Below are 22392 nucleotides of genomic sequence, written 5' to 3' on the forward strand. Positions count from 1 at the left end.
TGTGCGCCTACCCTTTGCCCCTCCCTCTCTTTTTCTCTATATTTTTGTCTCATATTCAAATGGCTGCTTTGCCATGCTGGGTGTTATTAATCTCTGTCACACTCGTCCTTCTGCCAATGATGCCGGACATGTGTCCTCACACAGGTGATCCTCAGCTCTGACAAACGTGTCCTTCGTCTTGCAGTAGCCCTGTTGTCTGCATGTGTTACCCAGAAAGCCACCTGAACTCCCTCATCATGGAGCATTTACAAAAATATATAGTGAATGTAATACGCATATTTGAACCCAACTTTGAGGATGAAATCTGGTGATATTCGATATTTTTCTTATTGTCAACAAATCCCATGAAAAAAAACAAAACACAAATGAATGAAACAATGAACATGTAAGTGTTGCTTGTGTAGCCAAAGCCTGACTATAATACTGCACCGGGTGACATTCCTTCCTGTATTACAATGAAATGGGCACTGTACATTTTGTTTTTTTGTTAATAAACCGTCCTGCAGCTCAAAATACTCAGTGTAGGACCAAATGTGTATCAATCCATTAATTCTTGTTTGTAGTAACTTTGCTAAAAGCTACAACGGCCTGCTTTTTGTGGAAAATATTTAGCGTTGAAAAACACAAAAATCATTGTTTCCGACCCGTTTTTTGGAGATTGACATGTTCAGTGAGAACAAAATGGGCTCGGGGATAAGAGCCAAATACATGAACAGGCTGGCGAAGTCTGAATGTCTGAAAATACTGAGTGACAGACTTCTGTAATGTTGGTTTTGGTCTTTTCATTTCATTTTAGTTTAGTTAAAAATAACAAAAACAAAAATATTGGAATATTCCAAAGGCGCTTGTTGTCCTGCAAACATACTCTGGCGCGGGTTCACTTTACTGGTAATTATTTTGCTGTTCGGTATAATTTGGATTTGCATTGGGTAGCACATTTAACAGTTCTAAGAATAGAAAGATGGAAAGGGAGAGAATGAAAAGGAAAATGAGGTGAAAGGGTGTTTTTAACATCTGGATCTTCAGTGAGAAGACAAACCAGAGTTAACATAATCCTTGTGTAAGTGGAGGGAGAGGTTGAATTGATCTCACACATAACGTGACCTTTCACATGAATAAAGCCGTCTTCATGAATGTATGACCATGCTCACCGGCTGCACTCTCACAATAGCCCGGCCATAATGTGCTGTGCTGGAGCAGGATTACAACACACAGTGAAATATGACACTATTCTCGCATAACCATGGAAGAGTGTTACGGTCTGTGTGGTTTTGTGCTGTAAGAAAATATTGATATCAAAAGAGTATTTCTGGAACATACTACTTAAGTAAGTGGGCCTGCAGAACCTCCTCCTCCTCTTCTGTATTTGAAACTTACATAAGCCTGCGCTGAAAATGTGCAATGTGTGATCACATCGAGACAGGATCTTTTGATAAAATGCAGCATTTGTGCAGCTACATATTAACACACGATCATGAATATACAGTAACCCAAAATAAAATCCACTGTATTCAGAATATCAATACAACAGTTGGTCAGGTCATGAAAATGAATCACTTCTGCAACTCATAAATGCCTGTGTGCATTTTGAGGACTGGAGGACGGAGCTCACCTCTCCTGCCATTAAATCATTCATGACCCTGCAGTGCTGTGGACCACACAGTGCCAGACCTGCCTCCACCAATCTGTGTCTCCACTCTGACAGTAAGCACACACACTCACACCACTAGAATCACCGTTTTAAGCCCTGCACTAAAATCAGCCTCCGCAGACAGCAATTACAAATGTTCATCCAGGCAGGCATACACATTCACACTCAGTCAGTCAGTATTTATTGGCGTCTCTGTGCTTCTGCTCTACACACCTGTACCCACTGCTACCCTCAGTGGCAGTATCAATCTGTGAAATATGTCTAAATTTCGTCCTTGGAGAAATCTCTTTCTCTGCACAGCACTCCCTGAAGCATCGATCAGCCTTTATATTCATGAGCTCTGCGGAGGGTCTGGCAGAGCACGTTGGATGCCGACCCTTTGGTCGAGGGGGTTCCCTAAGACATTGTCCTCCTCCTGTCAGGTTGTCCTCTCATCACCAAATTGTTACTGCACTTATTTAGAGGAAAATCCCTCAAATATCTGCCTGACAAAATTACTGAATTTTGTCCTTAAACAAGCAGTGCCAGCATTGGATCAAGGGAGACTGACTTTAACTTTGTTTTTCTCCATCTGACTGAGGAAAATGTCTCCCACCTTCTTCTCTCTTGAGTTGACCCATCACTTGTCCTCTGAATCCCATTCCCTCCAAGCTCTTCTAAGCCATCTTACCCACAATCATGCCTGTGAACATGTACATGATAAATGCTTCTCTGGCTTTGGGTAAATTCTCCACAATGTCTAAGCAGTCATCCTGTTGTTGAAACAACCAATCCTAAATCCATCTTGAGTTGAAAACTACCAGCAGATCTCACTATGACCCTTCCTACCCAAGGTCCTACGATGTGCCGTTGTCACCCAAATCTCAGACTGCCTCTCTTGAAATAATCTAATTGGTCCAAACCAGTCTGGTTTCAAGAGCGGTCATTTCATTGAAACTATGCTGCTGTCAATGACAGAAACATTGTGGTCAGCGAGAAGAGTCATCAGTTATCATGTTGCTGGACCTGTCAGCAGCCGTTGACACTGTGGACCACCAAATTCACCTGTCTGTCATTTCTGAAATAAACATGCCTGGTTTGGCACTACTTTGGTTGATATTTCATATTCAAGGTTGCATAGCAAGAAGAACAGCATCACTTTCTTTCCACTGGTGTACCACAAGGAACTGTGCTTGGTCCCCTACTCTTCTAAATATGCACCACTTCTGATCACGCACTCACATGTTTTTTCTCACCACTGCTATGCTGATGATACCCAGCTCTGTCTGTCTTTCCCACGAGCCTCAATGATGCCCCAAAAAAATGATGGACCACCACTCAATCTCTCTAACACTGAACTTTTGCTGATCCCAGCCAGTCATCCCACTCAGCACATTAGTTTCAAGCTCAGTTTTGCCTTACTCTCACATACAAACTCAAAATCTGGGCATCAACTGACTTTGAGTACCTGTCCATAGTTGTGTCACTTCACACTATTTAACATCAGAAAGATCAGGTCATATCTGAATGCTTGTGCAGCCACTGGTCATTTCTCACTTTACCTACTTTAACACCCTTCTGGCAAGGCTGCCAGCATGCACAGTAACATCTCTGGAAATGGTCCAAAACTCAATGAGCCAAAGACAGCTCATGTTGTTCTACTTTTTACAACTCTCCACTTCATACACCTGCAAGCCTTGTGGCACATATCAGATAGAAGGCGGAACTGAGCGTTGACGCATTTATTGTACCTTATTTATACATTGGTTTGGACAAAAGCCTCCACCAAATGAATGAATATGTAAATGTAGTTAATAAAACCCTCATTGTTGAGCCCCACATAATATGTTGTGGTGATGCGGTTATTTATAGTAGCCAACCAAGTTATATATGCAGAGGAGCTGCAGGTGTTTTGGGGTTATGAGGCAGGTGCATAGAGATGTTGATGTGTTATTGGCAGGAAGACAGATGTTTCCCACATGACAAATAAATCACAAGGTCTGGATCATATGTTGCACCGCTACTACCTACACTGATCTAGGGTTAAGAATAGCAGATAGGTAAGGATAATACTAGCACAATCAATACATTAATATTTTTTAAAGAGTGACTAAATATAGTTTTTGATTTTGGAAAATTCTATCAATTTTTAACCTCTTCACCCTTGAATTCCATCTCTCTGTGTATCAAGCCCATGACTGAACAAGTGCAGAAATCCTTAATGAATAATTGATGGCTCTGCGTAACAGTATTGCAGAGCAGCGTTGAATTGCTGCACCGGATCAGAGGGAGAGACGGGTGTGAACACAGCTTGTGTGTGTACTGCACGCTTGGCTGGTATATGGGGCAATGTGTGACTCTGTGTGTGTCGGATAAAGACGGCGTCTGTGTGTCGATAAACACAACCCAACCAATTCCTTGAGAAAGGAGTGCAGGTCCAGCACACTTCCTGTCCTCTCTCCTCTGACTCTCTTCAGGACATGTCTGTCTCTTGTGGATGACCTTTGAACCAACTGTCAGCGTCCTGACAGCATCATGCAGTGCTGTCAACCTGATCAGATGCTGACCAAGTCACAGTGAAGTTGAATGTAAATGAGATGTGACCCTGCTCAGACCAGCAGAGGGAGCTAAGACCAGCTCATCCTTCATCTGTCCTCTGTTATCAATCCATCTTTGAGGAATAAAATACATTAAACCTGATAATCCACATCTCATCTTGTCTGGTTGGCATGTCATTGTCTCAGAAGGATATTTTCATTTTGACACCACTTTCGTCAAGCTTTTTATTTTGTTTCTTCCATTTCTCATTAATCTTCATTGAAGGAAACAGAAGTCTGGATGACTGTGCTGAGCTGCTGAGCCATATATTGGGTGAAAACACACGTCCATGCAGCCACACAGAATATACCAAATTTAAAATATATTCGTCATGCTTAATTAAATTTTGCATCCACTTCAGTTCCAGTTTGCATATTTAGGTGATGAGGGCAGTGATGCCACATAAATCTGGGTCAGAATAAATCATGTTAGTCATGTGCTGAAGACAAAGTACATCTTCAAATTAACTTTTCTTATTCTTAAATTTAAATAATCTTTAACAAACTACTCAAAAAAGACAACAGCTTCACAGTTTAGACTCGTGGTTGGTTGATGTATTTGACAAACTGCAGTTAACCATTAGATATCATTAGGTTTGGCTAAGTTTAGAGCAAAAAATGGGCAAAAATAAGAAATATTATAGAGTGTGGGATCTATAATGTCTCTGCAGACAACTCAAAATGACAAACACAAACATGCAAGCGCTGATTTTAAAATTAGAACTGTTAAAGCCACATAGGAAGGATTTTCACTCAACAGAATGGTTTGCTGGCTGCACGAGCCAGATTTTCACACTCAAGCCTACACCTCTGCTCAATATTGAGATATTCTGAGCACATTACATAACAGCAGAGGCTGAAGTTCAAGGATACTACAAGTGTGGAAAAACAGGGATGTGAAACATAAAAATACAACTAAGGAATAAATTCAAAACCACACGTATACTGTAAACTGAATGCAACAATAATAAAATCCACAATTAAACTAAAGTAAAATAAATTTCAGACTTATAAAAATACCGCATGTAGAGAAGCATTAAACATAAATTAAGCTTAAGCATAAGCATAAATGTGCATATATACTCAGTTTACATCATAGAAGAATGAAAAAACACTACACATTCAGCACTGAAACACTGGAAAATTTTTATTTTTTTGTGCTTTTACTTTTGCTTAAGATTATCAGAACTGTAGACAATTAATTTTCTGTCCAGCATGAGTGAATGAATTGTTTCAGCTCTAAACTGGACTGCTCTTGTGAAATGCTGCACTTCTTTTTTAGACACTGACAAATTATTTTTCTTTGTACACAGTAAGCGCAGTGAGGAGCACATTTCTTAACTCCTTAAAACCAAAAACACTATAACTGTTAACAGAGTCAGACCTGACAGGCTAATCCAACTACTGTATGACTGAAAACAAGCTTAGGTCCTGAATCATTAAAACATTTAGGGGTGAAGAGACAACAGCGCTGTTATCTACTGAAAATGTCGTCGCAGATTTATTTTAAATCTAGAAGAGAAGGAGGCGGGCACAGTATTGATCCGGGGGTCACACAGTACAACCTAGACAAATATGGAAAGAGGAAGCCGCAATGTACACATACACATACACACATACACATACACATCCCCCCTCACACACACACACACACTTGTGAGAAGAAGTGTTCCTCTTGTGAGAAGGCAATTAAAGGTCTGTGCCTAAGGGGCGCTGAGGCCAAAGTCACAGCGCTCTATGCTCTGGCAAATATCTTCTCCATTACCAGCAGACTAACTGTCCTGCACAGCCTCAAGCTCTGCTATATATTCTCCTTCACTTAGACTCTGCAGGGAGAAAGCAGGGGGTGAAAAGAAGAGGGGCCATGGTATAGAGGGGAAAGGGGTGGAGGAAGTGCTGCTGTATGAGGAGCAGAAACACAGATGAGGACATGATGGATGCAGCCAAACGCAGACTAGTCAAGATCTACCTCCAGCAGTCAGTGAAAATTAATAATTTACCTAAAAGACATGTCCGATCATGCTTCTGAATCTGTCAGTCTCTCCATGTCCCTCTGACCAAACTGGGTTGGAAAAGACAAAAACAACGAGGACAAAGTGCTCAACCTTGGTGACCTGATCCATATGGTTATGGAATGATATAGGAAATGATATATGGATGTGTGTGTAAGAGCATGTACTCTGTGTGTGTGTGTGTGTGTGTGTGTGTGTGTGTGTGTGTGTGTGTGTGTGTGTGTGTGTGTGTGTGTGTGTGTGTGTGTGTGTGCATTTAAAGGACAGTGTTTCTGAGTTTCAGAGAGAGATATGGAACCTAAACGCTGATCCTGATTGAAGGAGAGAAAATGAGAAAACAAGAGAATAGTAACGATAATAAATAATGAGAGATGATGTCAGTGTTCATATAGTGATTAGAAAGTCCTCTGTGTAAACACTAGATGGCGACATCCAACTTTCTCACAGAGCAGCCGACGCTGTGCTGACTAAGGGCTGGCTGACAGCGGACGTGCTTGTGCCAAGTCTACATACATGTGTGCTTACATGTGATGGTGTGCGGGGTGCAGTTGACCTTGTAAAGCTGCTGCATACACGCAGATTCTCCTTCATCCTGAGCCGATACTGCCACGGTCCCCGAGGACCAACCCCCTCCTCTTCGATCCGAACTGATTTAATATGGCAGGGGGAAATGCAGCTAAAACATTATCCGAACACATGTCTGTTTATTGCATCAAAGGTTTTATACATGTGTGTAGTGGAAGTTGATTATTCCATATCTACCTACACAGCACTCCTGTTTTCTTTTCCTGCCGACCGAAAACATTCGGCTGCCGCAACAGTAAAAATGACTGATGCTCCATCCCCCCCTCCTGCCTCTCTCTGTTGCTCACTTAATCTCTCTCATTTCTCTCTCTCTAAACGTGGATCCATAGCGTTTGGTGCAAACTCGGAGGCTGAGAGAGGAGAGAGGGAGGTGTGAAGAATCGAAGCATGATCTTGCAGTGTTGCAATGTGCCACAACGAACTGTGGCAGAGAGGGGGAGAGGGGGGGAGAGAGGGAAGGAGTTGTAGTCCATATTGAAGCAGGAGGATTGATTATGGGAGGGATGGAGGCATGCACTCTAGGAGGGAGAGGGGAAGGGAAGGGGGTGGGCACCTGTCTCTGCATCTGCTCGAGAAAAATCTCTGGGGTCAGCCAATTAGAGGCTGGGTGACACCACTATCCTCCAGCAAGCTAGTAAATCCTGCGCCACAAGACAACCCACGTGCCTCTGTTCAATGAACGTGTGAGCTCATAGAAAAGCACACCAACAAGCCCGGCGACACGCACACACACACAGAAAATGTTTAAATATGCGGGGAGACTGGAGGTAGTTAAACATCGGACAGTGCTGACTTAAAATATTCAATCATCAATGAAATAACTGACATACATCATGACAGCTACCCAAATCCACCAAATCCAGCCTGAGCCTGATGGACCACTGTAATACTACATATGTGTAGGATTCAAGAGCATGCACATCCTTTTTAAACCTTATAAGATATACAGCCATGCACAGAGATTTGGTTTTATTTCCATTGTATCACATGATCTCCCTCATCAGATGGAGTTGTTCAGTTGTCATGATCATGTTCAAATCTCTATTTTTTCTCTTACCGCCATGAGATTAAGGGGCCATCCTTGACCTTGGAAACAACTGTGAGGAAGTGAGAAAATGGAAATATGAACACCTACTCTTCCATCGCAGCTGGGAAACTCCATCTGCCGAGGAAGATCATGTGATACGATCAAAACCTCAAGGACAGCTATTGAGTGGACCTTGCATTGAGATCAACTGCTGTTTCCAAGGCCAAGGATGAAATCTCGATCTCTTGGTGAACTAAACCATTAAACTTTGCTATTTAGCTGAATGACTTGTAAAGTGCTCTCTGATAACGACAAACAGGAAGAAAATAAAAGATTCAGTGAGAGATTTGCTAGTCTGAGAGCTTACAGTAATAACTAATAAAAATGGAGCCTGCTATCAGAACCTATGTGTGTTAGTGATGCAACAAGGTTTCAGTTGAAAATCATTTAAAAAAAAAAGGTGCTACGGTACATTTCAACATCAACAAATCATTACATTTCCACAGTTTGAGACTTGAGCATAATCAGTGAAAACAAATGACACACTTGCAGAAAAGTTTAACTGTGTCTCTACACTACACTTTGCAGTATCGCCAGAGTAACTGTAACTTAACAAAGCGTTAGTTATATACTAGACAAAGACGCAGCACAACGTTTGAGCCAAGTTAACAGTGTTCACTCACGGTAATGCAGACGTAGCACCTCCAGCCTCGGTGTGGATGAATGAATGAATGAATGAAGGTCCTGTTGTGTTCTGTGTGTCTACATTTTAGTGGCCATCCTCCGGGAGAGCAGAGCACCAGTGTGCATGCGGGGCGGGCTGAGACGTGAAGAGGATGGAAAAAATTATAGTGACACCACCTCTCTCTCCAGGGGATTCAGATGAAGGGGTTTACAAATTGCTAAGCTTTTAATAACAGGTCCATGATGCTATGACACTTTGATGACACTTGACACGAGGATTAGATGACTCAAGAAATCTGCACTCCACTCAGTAAGATTTGTCATCAGGGAGCGTAGAGTGATACTCCAAGGAACCAACCAAGGCCAAAGTCCTGGCTTCATAATGTTATCATGTTACCCAAAAGGGCACTTATAGTTGTAAAAACTAAATCAGAATTTGTGCCTTTAAAGTTCTACTAAGCTGCTGTAACGTATATGCTGTATTTCAGGACGCCGCTTTGGACTATGCAGGTTTAATTCAGTCAGGAAATTCAGACTCCAATCGTGAACTCAATCTTCTCCTTGCCATCGCATTAAATGAATCAGACGTTCTCTATTGTCCGCACTCAGAGAACTGGAACTGAGAATTACAGTCAGGAAGCTGCACTGCTGTAATGACCTACTGCACTGCTGGGCTTTGAATTGAATTATTCTTCTCCCCCCCAGTAGACAGAAAAGAAGGAATCATCATATCAATCAGGTAAATAAGACACCCGTCATTCAATACAGAGGGAAAGGGCGCAGAGTCACCCTGGGGTCACCCACCCTCCTCTGATATTTCACTCTCCTCTTCTATGGCTCTACCCTTGGGCTATATTCCTTCAGTCTGAGCGCCAACACTTGCACACAATCACTAACACATAAGGTGCTTCCCACACACATAGTACAAATAAAATCCTACACTGGCATGCTTGCCTTAAAAAAAAAAAAAAAAAAAAAACACGCTCAAACTTGCAAAATGCATGCTCGAAAATGTACTTTTTCAGCAGCACTGAAGTGCAAAATCCTCTGTATTTGGCCACCTAAAATAACAGTCATGCTAGCAGCTCTGTGAGGCTGTTTGACATGACAATGCTTTGAGCTAAGTGCTAACATCAGCATGCTCTCAGTGACAATGCCAACATGCTGAAGCTTTGCTAATTATCATTAAACGGAGCTGAGGGCGAATGGGACGCTATTAGTTTTGAAGGTGTTTTGTCAGAAACAAAGTGCTGGACAAAATGAAATATTGACCATATGGTGGCATTAGATGAAATGTTATGCTATGGTATCCTGAGAGGATTCTGTAACAAATGTCATGACAATCCAATGCCATGATACATCCTCTGAGCGTGAATGTCTGTATAAAATTTCATGGCGATCCATCAAATAGTGGTGCACTGCCCAACTGACTGTCTAACACTGTGCTGCTAGCATGGCTAAAAACAGCAAAGGTCTCTGCAAACCGAGTGTCATCACTCATAGCAACCTACTCATTTATCTTCTTTTGGTCTGCTGAAGCATGAATGGAGTGACAAAATCCTAAGGTTAGTAAAAGGTGAATGGAAACAGAAAAATGCTCCCAGTTGCACCAACCACCTACTGCATGAGTTACAATGCCCAGCAGGACAGATAAAACCTTTCTCCACGGAGCAAAACAGAGCAGGTCAATAAAGTAAGTAGTAGGCTGCACTTTGCAGAGGCTCCTAGCTATCGCACATATCAGTCCAAGAGATGCTGCAGAGACTGAGGATATCAAGGCAGGACTCAGAGTACCTGGACATCAAACCGCACTAAGCTCCCTATCCCACCTCCTGTCCTTCCCTCTCTCCTCTCTCATCAGCCAGAAGGAGCTTAAAGGGAAAGAGCTCAGGTTGGGTAACGGACACCAGAAGCCCTCCTTTTTTCACAACAAGCCGTCCAGCAATGACCTATCAAATTCCTCTAAGAACATATCGCCTCTTTCTCCCTCCTCTTTCTCTCCCTCTCTTCCCCTTTTATTTGGGCATGATGAGGATCCATTTCAATAACCCTGATCTTTCAATTCTTGTTTCAGGGAGTTACGTAACAGCTGCACTATTAGAATAACAATTGGGAGGAGAGATTAGCGCAATCGGCCAAGGAGGGAGATGGAGAGGAAGATGAGGGGAGGGAGGGAGGCACGAGGAGGGAAATCTAAGGAAGCCCCTCACAATATGACACATCATTTCACGTGCTGTCTCACAAACGAATAGATTTAACTGTGCAGTGGGAGGACGAACACAGACGGATGCTGCCACTGCTAATATTTTTTGGAGGTTTACACGAACCTGTGTTGGAGTCTGATGCTTTGCTGAAAGCACTGCAGTCCTACGTGTCAGTTCAGCCTCATTTACAATCATTAGGCGGGAAACACACCAGCAAAGCCTCTGTGTCTTGCCAGCTTTGTGTTAGTACAGAGATAATATACGCAAAATAAGCAGGTGCTGATACTTCTGGCTTCAAATCAAAGAATGAATCACTGCAGCGAGGATGAAATTGAAAACATGGTGCAAAATCTTCATCGCTGATCAACAATTTAAAAATATCCTGAGGCTTTGGAGTTTTGGGGAAGCCGAACCCCTGCAGAGAGCGAGTGCCAGCTGGATGCTTGATCTTATTTTGTTCTTGCTTATTTCATTATTTTTTGTATTCCAACAAAGACTGGAGAGTACCTTTTGAACAGGGGAGTTGTCTCGTTTCTCTAATCAAATAAACCTCACTGGGTGTGGTGGTCTATATGCTTTGAAAACACTCAGTCTCAGCTAGCTCATAAATAAAAACCCGCTATCGCCCTGGTAAAACGAGGAGGGGGGAGGAGAGAGGTGGGGTTGGTGAATTGGCCTCACGTGCGCCTTCCATTCCCTCTTTAATTAAAGGAGAGTAGGGTGCAGCTCCCGGCCAACCTGCTCCAGCAGCACTTACTGTAGAGCCAGGAGCTGGACTCGCTGAGGCTCATTCCCAGGCTCCATCAACATGAGTGAATGCCTCGACCAGGCCTGCTGAGTCATCTGTCTAAGGGGTTCCACAGGGCCACCTGGGCCAGAGCCCACCCCAAACACACACACACACACACACACACACACACACACACACACACACACACACACACACACACACACACACACACACACACACACACATATGTGAGACTCATTAACACACACATATCTGTGTAGTCTGACTGAAGACAAGTGAGATGAATAGAGTTCTGGTTGGTTGAGTTGGTGATATCTAATGATGTGTTATGATGCAACATGCTGCCCCACACACACACACACACACACACACACACACACACACACACACACACACACAAATCCATATGAAGACTGTGTAAACGTAATCTCGAACACTAATCTTAAAGCCAAGATCTATATGGAAGAGGCCAGACTGCGTCTACTTTAAAATAATCCTCTGCAGACATGTTTTAAAACAAACAAACATGCAAATAAAAATAGACCCTTTTTCCACACTCTTCCCCCTCATTCAGAAATATCAGAATCTATTAATATGCAAATCTGAATGGCACAAGATGTCTCCTACTTCACTGAAAAGTCCATTATCAGTGCGTATGCCCCGGAGGCTTTACGTTTCCACATCACACTTGTTTGAATTGAGATTTAAGGTGAGCACAGGGAAACTTTCCCCTTTCAGCAGGAGAAAACAGTCCTTCTATATAACCACATAGTGTCGCTCTGCACAATGAAGCTCAAACATCCAAGAGAATGGACGAGAAGAACGAGAAGAAGGCTGAGAGGGGACTTTGGTCCTAAACAATGAGGTGAATTCAGTCAATGTGAGCTGTCAACATAAAAAACAAACTGATAAAGTTAAAAATAAGATCATTAATTTAATGCTACTTGTTAGCTCTGGCTTTGTGAATGGATGATGCACCTCTGAAGTGCACTATATCTCATTTGTTTGACCAATGCAAAAACAAACTTTAAAAACAACTTGTGGTTCATTGATTACAATTAATTGTTTGGTTAGAAGGAAAATTTTCTGTCAGCACTTCTGATAATCATTTAATTTTCCAAGTACGAAGACCAAACAGTTTCTCAACTGTGAGTCACTTTAAACTGAATATGTCCAAGTTTCTGCCATTTGAACCCAAACAAACTGTTGATTAATCAGAAAAATAACAATGAGCTTAATCTATAATAAAGATAATTGTTGCAGCTCTAGTTGGGAGCACCGGTCAGTATTCCTTTAATGACACTCAGAAGAGGTGAAATAAGAGGCCAGTGTTTATGATATTGACTGAGGCCAAGTTCCAGATTAGAGACACAAAAATGATTTATGTGTTGTAGCAGCCAATAATGAAATTGATTACCCTCTGCCAATGGTGTGACCTGAAGAAATGGTTCATTTAAAATATATCACGTTGCCCACAGGAGCCAGCGAGGGCACAGGTAAGCGGGGCTGATCAGCAGACAGGTGCGAGAGTTGGCTCTGATGATGGGCTTAGTCACTGCTGCAGCACCCCTAATCCACTGCACCAAAACTGAACACACACACTCAAAACACACACAGTCATAAATACACATTAACACAGCATCAACACCTAGATGGCACTACAGTACCAATCTGTCTCAGACATCGGCACATTAACCTGAGTGAAGGCTCTGCTTCCTGTTCAGGCAGGGAGGGTTAGAGACTTTGGAGGGCAGACAGAGACGAGGCTGGAATGCTGATCCACTGCGATGCTTTATGTGAACATGTTGGTGGCACTTAGATACATATTTCACCATTGCAACGTTCGCTGGCAGCCATATTAGCTGCACAGTCCTGCACCACGGCTGCTGAAGTTTACAAACCTGAGAGTCTATACAGATGATTTTTACCTAAAAGACGCCTGATGGGCTGTGATATACATCTGTAGCAAACACCTCTGAGTGCCAGACAATATACAGCAACAAAAGGAGCCATAGAGCATCCTGACAAGACTTAACTGTATTGATGAGTCTGAGTACCAGCACCACTAATGGGTCAGTCCTCAGCTGCCACAACTGTTTTTCTCTGTACTTCAGTGCCTTGCGAGTTACAGACTAGCCTGACTGAACAGAAACAGGATCTTTCAGCTGCGTCAAACACAGACTTTACACTGGATCTTGAGACAATCACGTCAAGACAGTAGTATAGAGCTACAATGATTAGTTGATTGTCTGAAAATGAATCAGCAACTGTTTTGATTAAGCAAACCTGCCAAACATTTGATGGTTCTGGCTTCTCAAATGTAAGAATTTTCTGCTTTTTCTTCGCCTGAGCTCCATTTTTGATGTTTGCAATTTAAATAAATATCAGATCCATTGATAATGGAAACATCGTTTGTTGCAGCTCTACAGCATTACATGCAACAACTCTGAAGAGTAACAACTTTATTTTTAACTCGTGCTTTGGAAGAAGCAGTTTTGGTCCCAGCATGCTGCAGTGCTACATCAGCTGGCAGAAAAAAAGCTGCAGATTTACAGTCAGACGATGGCATGGATTGTATCTGTTGGATTTGTCAGTCAACAAAACTTAAATCTACAACAATTTTGATACACTGATTATTTATTGAAATCTTTTTTTTTTTTTTTTAAACAAAATGACAAGAATTAATTGGCTCCGGCGTCTCAAAAGTACCAATTTGCTGGTTCTCTTATTCGTCTATGATCGGAAACCAAATAAACTGCTCTTTGGACAAAATCTGAATTTTTTTTTACAATGGCAGATTGACTGATAATGAAAATAATTGTAAGCTGCAGCCCTAATCACAACAATAACAATTAAAACAGGTGCATGCACAGAGACCTGTATATGCATTCCAGATTTGTACTCGCTGAAACACTAAATTCATTCATGCTCTAGCCAAATGAACCAAAGGCAAAATTACACCAGAAAGAAATCCATATTATTGCACACAATGATATAGCTCTGGACATACATCCTGAATGGGGCTATTGGATTTGTTTAACCCCCGTGGGGCTCACCAAATACTGATCACATACTGTAGTGCTAAAACAATGGGTAAAAAGATGAATCAGATCTTTAACTGGTCATAAAGAGTAAATGAAATGACTGTACATGTTTTATACACAGCTCACATATAAATTGAGATTACTGGGTTTAAGAATTTGCAATTAGATGTGAAGTTTTGAATCGCACCATTTTCCATTTTCTTGTTTGTCTTTACTATTCTCCAGTGCTAAAAATATCTGCAGCGACTGAAAAAGCTTTTATTCACCAACTACCAAAAATGTATCAGCCAGTATGTAAAGACAAAATAACACCATCAGGACAGAATAAACATAACCATGTGACCCTGGAGTATTAAGACATTTTCAAACTGCCTGTTCAGAAATGTGAGGCGTGCATTTCCCATGACCTTGGAATAATCCTGAGCCTTTAAAAAAGTAAACAGCCTAAAATATAAATTGCACTAGATACATTTTTTCCTTGTTTTTATCTGTCATGCTGATATGAGACAAACAATACAGGGTCATTCCCCCCAGATAAGCCACTTCACACCAAAGCAGCGTTAGATGTACACAAACGCACATACAGAATGAGGTGAAAATAGGTGCTGACTGGGACAATAGGGCTTTGTTCACATCCTGACAATGCTCATTTTTCAAGAGAAGCAAACTCATCAATAAAAGTAATTTGAGGACAACATTATCCACTGCTCAGCAACTGACCTGTGCCGTATAATACCACTACACCGTGGAGCCAATTAGAGTGGCACTTTCACCCTTTGATGACGAATTGTTAGCTTTATGGCTGTGGACATTCTGCAGGGGACACAGATGCGTGTCCCCACAGGGATGGAAATAATCGTGTAAGACACCAACATACATTAGCCACAAACAGTAGATTAAAGGGATTAAAACAATAAAGAGGATAATAAAAATGCCAAGCAAATCAAATAATGTCTTTAAAGGATGCTAAATTTAAATGTATTACTGGTACATAAATAAGGCTTTTGACGGTAAAGGCCTAGCTGGAAGCCCCTAGAGGCCATACGACCAACTGGACGAAAGACTGAGCCGAGAGACAATCTAAGTAACCAGCTGACTGAGCGACATCCTTTCAGGGCCCTGCGCTCCTGCTACTGTGACTAAAAACACCAGAGCCACAATAAATCAACCACTGAAAGTTGTAACAATTTAATGTACAGACATGTAGAGATCAATGAAAGTAGCTGTGAGTGATTCTTCATATCATAACTCAAAACACGCCAGTTGTGCAGGATGAGGCCAGTGAAGAAGGAAACTGAAGCTTACATAACATGTGCCTGATTTGCTGCTGACAAAACGATACAGGGAAAAGAAGTGGTGAGTGTGCCTGCATGTTAATATGTGTGTGAGCAAAACGTATAGCATGGTTAAATAAAAAAAGGCGGCTCTGTCACACAGCGTTGACCTTGCCCGCACCGCGAGGATAGGGACACTCCCGAGGTGCAGGTCGATACACAAGACAGCTGATGGAACAACTGCCGAAAAACTGGTGTCGAGTGGCAAACAAAGAAAACAGCCAAGTGCAGCGGTGGTTTTGTCAACCACGGCGCAATATAGGGAAACACAACCAGTCAACTTATGAATTACTGTAGAATATGTCTACGCAGCTGCAGGCATCAGAGAGGAAACAAAGAGGGCACCAGAGAGAAAGAGATAAAGAGAGAGAATTCCCCCAGTATTAACATCTGCTCCAGAAACCAGGAATGGCTGTAAGCCGGTGTTAAAAAAAGGAAGAGGGGTTGGGAGGGGGAGCTGGAGGGGAGTCAGGAAGCTTATTTGAAAGACTTAAGCTGCATGGTTACGTAAGTGATATGGGATCCTCTGAAACCACACACTTTTCAGTCAAAGTTGGGCTGCATTAGTACCCTCACCAGAAATCTCATCCCTGCCTCATCCATACTTTTAGAGCTGCAGGCTGTCCCTTCTTGAATCTCATCTTGCCAGACACGCACATATTGCACTTACACACACACACATAATACACACGCACACAAGCATCTCTGCATTCTTTGCACTCCTGGTCCTTTTAGCAAAAGCACAAGAGCTGATGAGATCTCTGTCTCTTTGAGAGGTTGGAGGTGATGAATATGGAGTAACCTTAAGTCAGGATTCATTGCTTTAGGTCAGTCATCACAGACAGAGTGGTGGCATATGTGTGTGTCTGCGATGAAAGGGTTAGGCCTGACTACCCAACCAAAAAGCTGCTGAGCAAACCCAGGTGTATCTGAGTCATACCACCTTATACTCTCTCTTCTTACATTTTTTTTTTTCTTCCTTGATTTTGCTCAACACGCCTTCGAACCCCTTGTCATCCTACATTGTACAAGCACAACAAAAAGAAAAATCTGATCCCTATACCAGCCTTTCAGCCCTGCCTCCCCTCTCTGGGAAAGTGGAAGCTGTACTGTGTTTCTGTCCATAACACTGTCTCTACTGCATCAGCATCAGATTGGTTTACAGCCAGCCTGGCACGGTGCAGGCTCACAGGGCGGCTGGACTCATACTCGTTTGCTGAGGACCAATTTGCCACCAATACACAACAGCACAATCTGCGGATGACTCATTTTCATTAATGAGTTTGAGTGAAATCCGACAAGAGGCCAGAGGACTAAAGTAGGCTCGGCAGCCTGATGATACGTCCCTGCAGTCGGAGACTGGCGGAGCAGAGATTTATTGTTTACAACGAGCCCTGAGAGCCCTGCCTGGGACTTCTCCGTCAAACAGAAGCCTGCAGGTTTTGCTCTGCGGTCATTACAATGCCACATAGACGAAAAGCTGAGAGGTGAACAGAACGGACTGTTGCGGAAACTGGCAAGCACACTGTCCTCGTGGGTGATTAGTGCTGTAGTGAAATTTTGCTCACTGACACCATACCGCAGTGTGAAAACAAAGAAAGAGAGGAGACAGAGAGAGAGAGAGAGAGAGAGAGAGAGGACGAGACAGAGATGTGAAGAGGGACAGGGACACAGTGAGAGGTAGAGTACTCCACTGCCTTATCAGACGGCTTAGACAGGACAGTCAATAAAGCAGGTATAAAGCAGTCGAGAGGAGTAGGAGAGCATGCAGTGTGTTGTACCGTTTCCCCGTGTCTGTATGCACAGGACATACATGTGTGCCAGGGAGACTGTGCGCACACACACGAACACACACACACACACACACACACACACACACACACACACACACACACACACACACACACACACACACACACACACACACACAGTAGAAACACACTCATGACGGAGTTTCCATGTGTGCCCCGGCACCCCTGACCAGCTTAGCATGACAGAGAAAGAAAGGGGGGGCGGCGTCTCAACCTTCCTGCCCCCCTCTCCAGCCACCCCTCCCTCCTCACCCTACCCCCATCACTCCACCCCTGACTACCCCACCTGTGAATAGTCCCAGTACCTTGCGCTTTTTATCCCGCGAGCGACTCCTCTTTTTGACTCTCTCCTCCTCCTTCTCTTTGCGCTCCTGCTCTGCCTGGGCTTCTAAATCCTTGTTCTTGCGGAGATGTTTGGCTGCTTGTGCCATGGCGTTGGTAGTGGGGGTCTGGGTGGCGTTGGCGTGTCCAGATCCTACGGATGGTGGTCTGCGGGGCGACGGCGCTGGAACTTGTACCTGGTGCCGGCCAACACTACGCTGCCGCTGCCGCTGTGCGTTCCTCTATGGCCCTGCAGAGTCTGCGAGCGTGCTCACCCTCTGCCTCCTCCTCCTCCTCTTCAGCAGTGCAGTCACACACACACACCGGCAGTCCTCAGCCGTCTGCTGTGGGATGCTACTGCAGCGCAGCTCTCTCCCCTCTCTCTCTCTCTCCCTCTCTCTCTTTAGTGCTCGCACACTCTCCCTCGCTCACATACACTTCCCTCGTTCAATTTTTCTCCTGCCTTCCTCTCAGGTCTCCCTCTTTCTCTGTGCAGAAGAAAAAAAGGTAAATGAGGGTGAATGAACAGGTTTTCCTTTTTTTCCACTTGTTTTCCTTTTCTACGTATTTCTTCTTGTCACTGCTTTGACATTATATGAAACTGCTTCGACCCCTCCACCCCCCATCAACAGAGATTGAAGAGGGATGAACTGACAGTCAGTTGAAGAATAGCCTGAGCAGCTTTAGATCAAAGTCAGTTCACCCTCCTCACATTGCATTGATTTGGTTTCCTTTTCCTGTATTTAATTTCTCAGTATCTCATAGTCTTGCTGTGTGTCCATCTGTGGAGGATCGCTAGGCTGCACAGAGTCCGTCATCACCACTGCCAATCATGCAATCACTTGCACACACACACACCAGGATAGCAGGGGAAATAAAAAAAATCTAAAACATGCATGAGGGAAAAAAAAAACTGCCTCTTACTCGTTTACTTCCCCCACCCCCCCTCTGCTCCTTTCTTCCTCTCTACTGTTTAGGCGCTGCAGCAGACAGGATTGGTACTCGTGCAAGGATGTTGGTGCAGTGTGCTTGTGTATATTAGAGTGAGGCTGAGCAATAAAAGGCTATTCCATATCACTCCCCGACCGTATACTGTAAAGAGTGATACACTCACATCATCAAAAGCTTTGCTTCATTGACTTCTTTTTCTGCTATCCTGCCTTCCTATTCTCCTCTTTCCCGGAACCTGTTATAGTTTTACATGCAAGAAAAGACAAAGAGTGGTATACATGCATTGTAGTATAAATGTCTGCACTCATGTACAATGTGTGTGTGGGTATGTGCGCAGTGAGAAAGAGGTGCATAGGGAGAGAGGTGCTGATGGAGTCGGCACCTGTTTACTGGCATTGCTCTGCTTCTCTCTCCCTCTCTCTCTCCCTCTCTCCCTCTCCCCCTCCCCTCCCCTCTCTCCTCCTCCCTGCAATGCTGCTGACGCAGGCAAAAAATATCCTTTAACATCTCTCTTTGCCCAGCTCACTATACATCACACGTACAGTTCACATTGATACTGTACACACACACACACACACACACACACACACACACACACACACACACACACACACACACACACACACACACACACACACACACACACACACACACACACATACATGCCAACACACGTGCTTCAGCGCACACACACAAAGAGGGACAGCTGGTGAAGGGCTGTTATTAGTGTATTCTGCAGCCACATCTTAATATCTGGTGTATTTTTTCTACCCTTCATTCGTCATTTGAGAGGATTTCACTGGACAATGTATAAAGAAAGGCAGGATATTATCACTCCCTATGATACTGTCTCAATCTATAATCTCTTTCTCTCTTCTTAGAGTAACTATTAGACAATTTTCTGATAATTATCAGCTAAATGATTCTTGATATTGAGCCCAATGTGTGCTGTTAAGAAAACAAAATGAAGGTATCTGTATCATTTAATGCCAAAATTAATAAAATCAAGATTGTTAACCATCTTGTTGAGTTGTTTCACTCATTATCTGCTGCTGCTTCCTGTCCATATCCCTGTACTTATGTCTCTCTCTCTCTCTCTCTCTCTCTTCTTTTCCCTCTGCTCTCCTGCCAAGGCTTCCCCTGATCTGATAGCAATTCTCTCTATATACTGCAGCATACTAATGAATAGGACTGGTGATATTGCCTTCTGTCTGCAACACTACTACACAAATCACTCGCTCATGTGACCCAGCTATGACACAAACAAACACAAATACTGATGGGCTGACAGCTCTGTGGCAAAAGATCCATCACAATATTGAACTCCTGGGGAATGTGCCAGAATGAATCACCAGCAGGACTGACTGCACTGGTAATAAGGAGGTTTTTGCTTAGCCAACTAGATTGGTCTTGTTAAGCTACACCCTTGCTGAGCTAATGGAGGGGCAGTCCTATAGTGGATTTTAACACAGCCAGCGGGACCACTTACGCACAGTGGCCAGATAATCTGAGGCTGAACCTAGAGAAGCTCTGTGGAGAAGAAGACATCCCACACCCATCACATACTGACAAGCTCACTGACTCTTTGAAGGCTGAAGCAACAAAATAGTCAGAGAGATGCTTTAACAGACCACGCTGGTTCAAACACCTGTTTCAATACTGTTTTGATGCAGTGTTTTCAGCAGCCTATCCTCAAACCTCACACGAGTTTCCTTGGATGCACCACATGTTTTCACAAGTAAAAAAAATGATGCAACTTATGTTAATTGTGATGCAAGTCACTGCTCCACACTGAAATTTTATGTAAACCAGTGGCTAGTCAGTCAATCTGAAAATGCATGGTTTCTTAAAGGATGGTAGTAACATAAAGTACGGCAAGAATATAAATTTACACATCTTGGAATTTTCAATAGATGTATATAACCTGAAAAAGGCTACAACAACCAATGACAACAGATGTGAGCCAACATGAGAAAAGAAATGCTGATCTGAAATTCAAAATTCATTATTAAGCCTGGAAACAGATGTTGAGAAACAGTCTCACCACAAAGTCCATTTAGTAGCTGTTTTGGGATCTGTTTCACCTGTTGCCAAACTGACCAACTCTTCTCCTGTTGTGTTTGGAAACTGCTTTGGTGAGACGGGTGTCTGGAGCTTTAGATGATATCACATTGATACCAACTGTCATTTTACATGTTAAAAATTTCTGTGGACTTTCAGTACGTGTCATCTATTATTGGCATAAAACTGCTTTTCAGGTCAAGAATTAACCTCTAATGCTCAGAGAAAATCTGAAATTTACAACAACTGGATAAACTTCATCTGCTGATGGAAATCACATGGTATGATTGAAAGCTCCAGAGCTTCATATGTAGGTCTCAAATAGTGGTAATGTCATGTTTCACAAATGGCAAATTGATTCGATACTTTTCTTAACGCACCAATGTATGAAAAAATACTTTTCATACATGTTTTTTGTTAGAACAAATTAGGCTAAAGCAAAACCACAGGAATGGACCTTCAAAACCACATATAAGGCTGTTTTGTGTTTCAGAGTGCACCCAGTGTATATAGATTGCCCCTGGGGTGGTCCTGCCTGGGACACAAAGGGACAGGTTGTGCGGACCTGGGGGGAGAAAGAAACACACAGCCACTGCCCGAGCTCTCTTCAGTGTGACGGCCAGCACCCGCCAGCACATTAACCGCTCCAGTGCTCCTCTAAAAACAGTGGACGGGACACGACAGAGCCACACACACACACACACACACACACACACACACACACACACACACACACACACACACACACACACACACACACACACACACACACACACACACACACACACACACATAGGAGAGGCAGCCTATTCAACACATGGAAACACACTGTAAGTAAGCTCGCTATCAAATCCAGGCGCTCTGGATAGAAACACAGACGGTCATGTAACTGTTCAAGTTACTGCTCAACTGGGAAGCCCCAACTATAATCACAGTTAACAACACTACTGGTGTTAACCCATAGTAACCAGTGTTACCGGTGTTACATCCTGTCCGCAAACGTCCACCGGATAAGTTCCCATTTAGCACAAAGAAGTTTAATCTAAAAATGACTTTACATTTCTGATTTTCTTCCTGCAAACTCGTTAAAGTTGACTGCAATAAATCATTCTGAAGGCTAAAAAATAATGAACTGTTCTCAGAACTGTAGGTGGTCAATTTGTCAAGTCTTACACAAAATCATTTCAGGTCTCCTAAAAATATGGTGGTCATTGGGATCGTTTACATGAGGTTTGAAAATTAAATAAAATCACAATGAGCAGCAACACAAACACAATTTAGACCAGTGAGAACAGGTACAGGCCATCGGCCGTCGAAAGGTTTGTAAAACTGCAGCATCAACTTTGATAGCCATCAAATACATTTCAGGGGGGACAATGT

At 43.0% G+C, this 22392-nt stretch overlaps 1 protein-coding gene across 25 annotated transcripts in view; it reads right to left on the minus strand.

The window, feature by feature from the left end:
- The window catches only part of ank1a (ankyrin 1, erythrocytic a), an 85000-nt gene extending 66654 nt beyond the window's left edge, over window positions 1-18346 (minus strand). For 21 of the 25 annotated variants that reach the window (XM_070964043.1, XM_070964042.1, XM_070964040.1 and 18 more), the window contains exon 1: window positions 17985-18346. In XM_070964043.1, the coding sequence (XP_070820144.1) occupies window positions 17985-18110 (126 nt within the window). In that variant the 5' untranslated portion in view covers window positions 18111-18346. The remainder of the gene's footprint in view (window positions 1-17984) is intronic. The other 4 variants (XM_070964057.1, XM_070964044.1, XM_070964064.1 and 1 more) reach the window with 1 other exon arrangement.
- Window positions 18347-22392: the final 4046 nt, after the last annotated feature.

The sequence above is a fragment of the Chaetodon trifascialis genome, chromosome 6 (assembly GCF_039877785.1).
Source record: "Chaetodon trifascialis isolate fChaTrf1 chromosome 6, fChaTrf1.hap1, whole genome shotgun sequence".
In the NCBI taxonomy this organism is placed as follows: Eukaryota; Metazoa; Chordata; class Actinopteri; order Chaetodontiformes; family Chaetodontidae; genus Chaetodon; species Chaetodon trifascialis.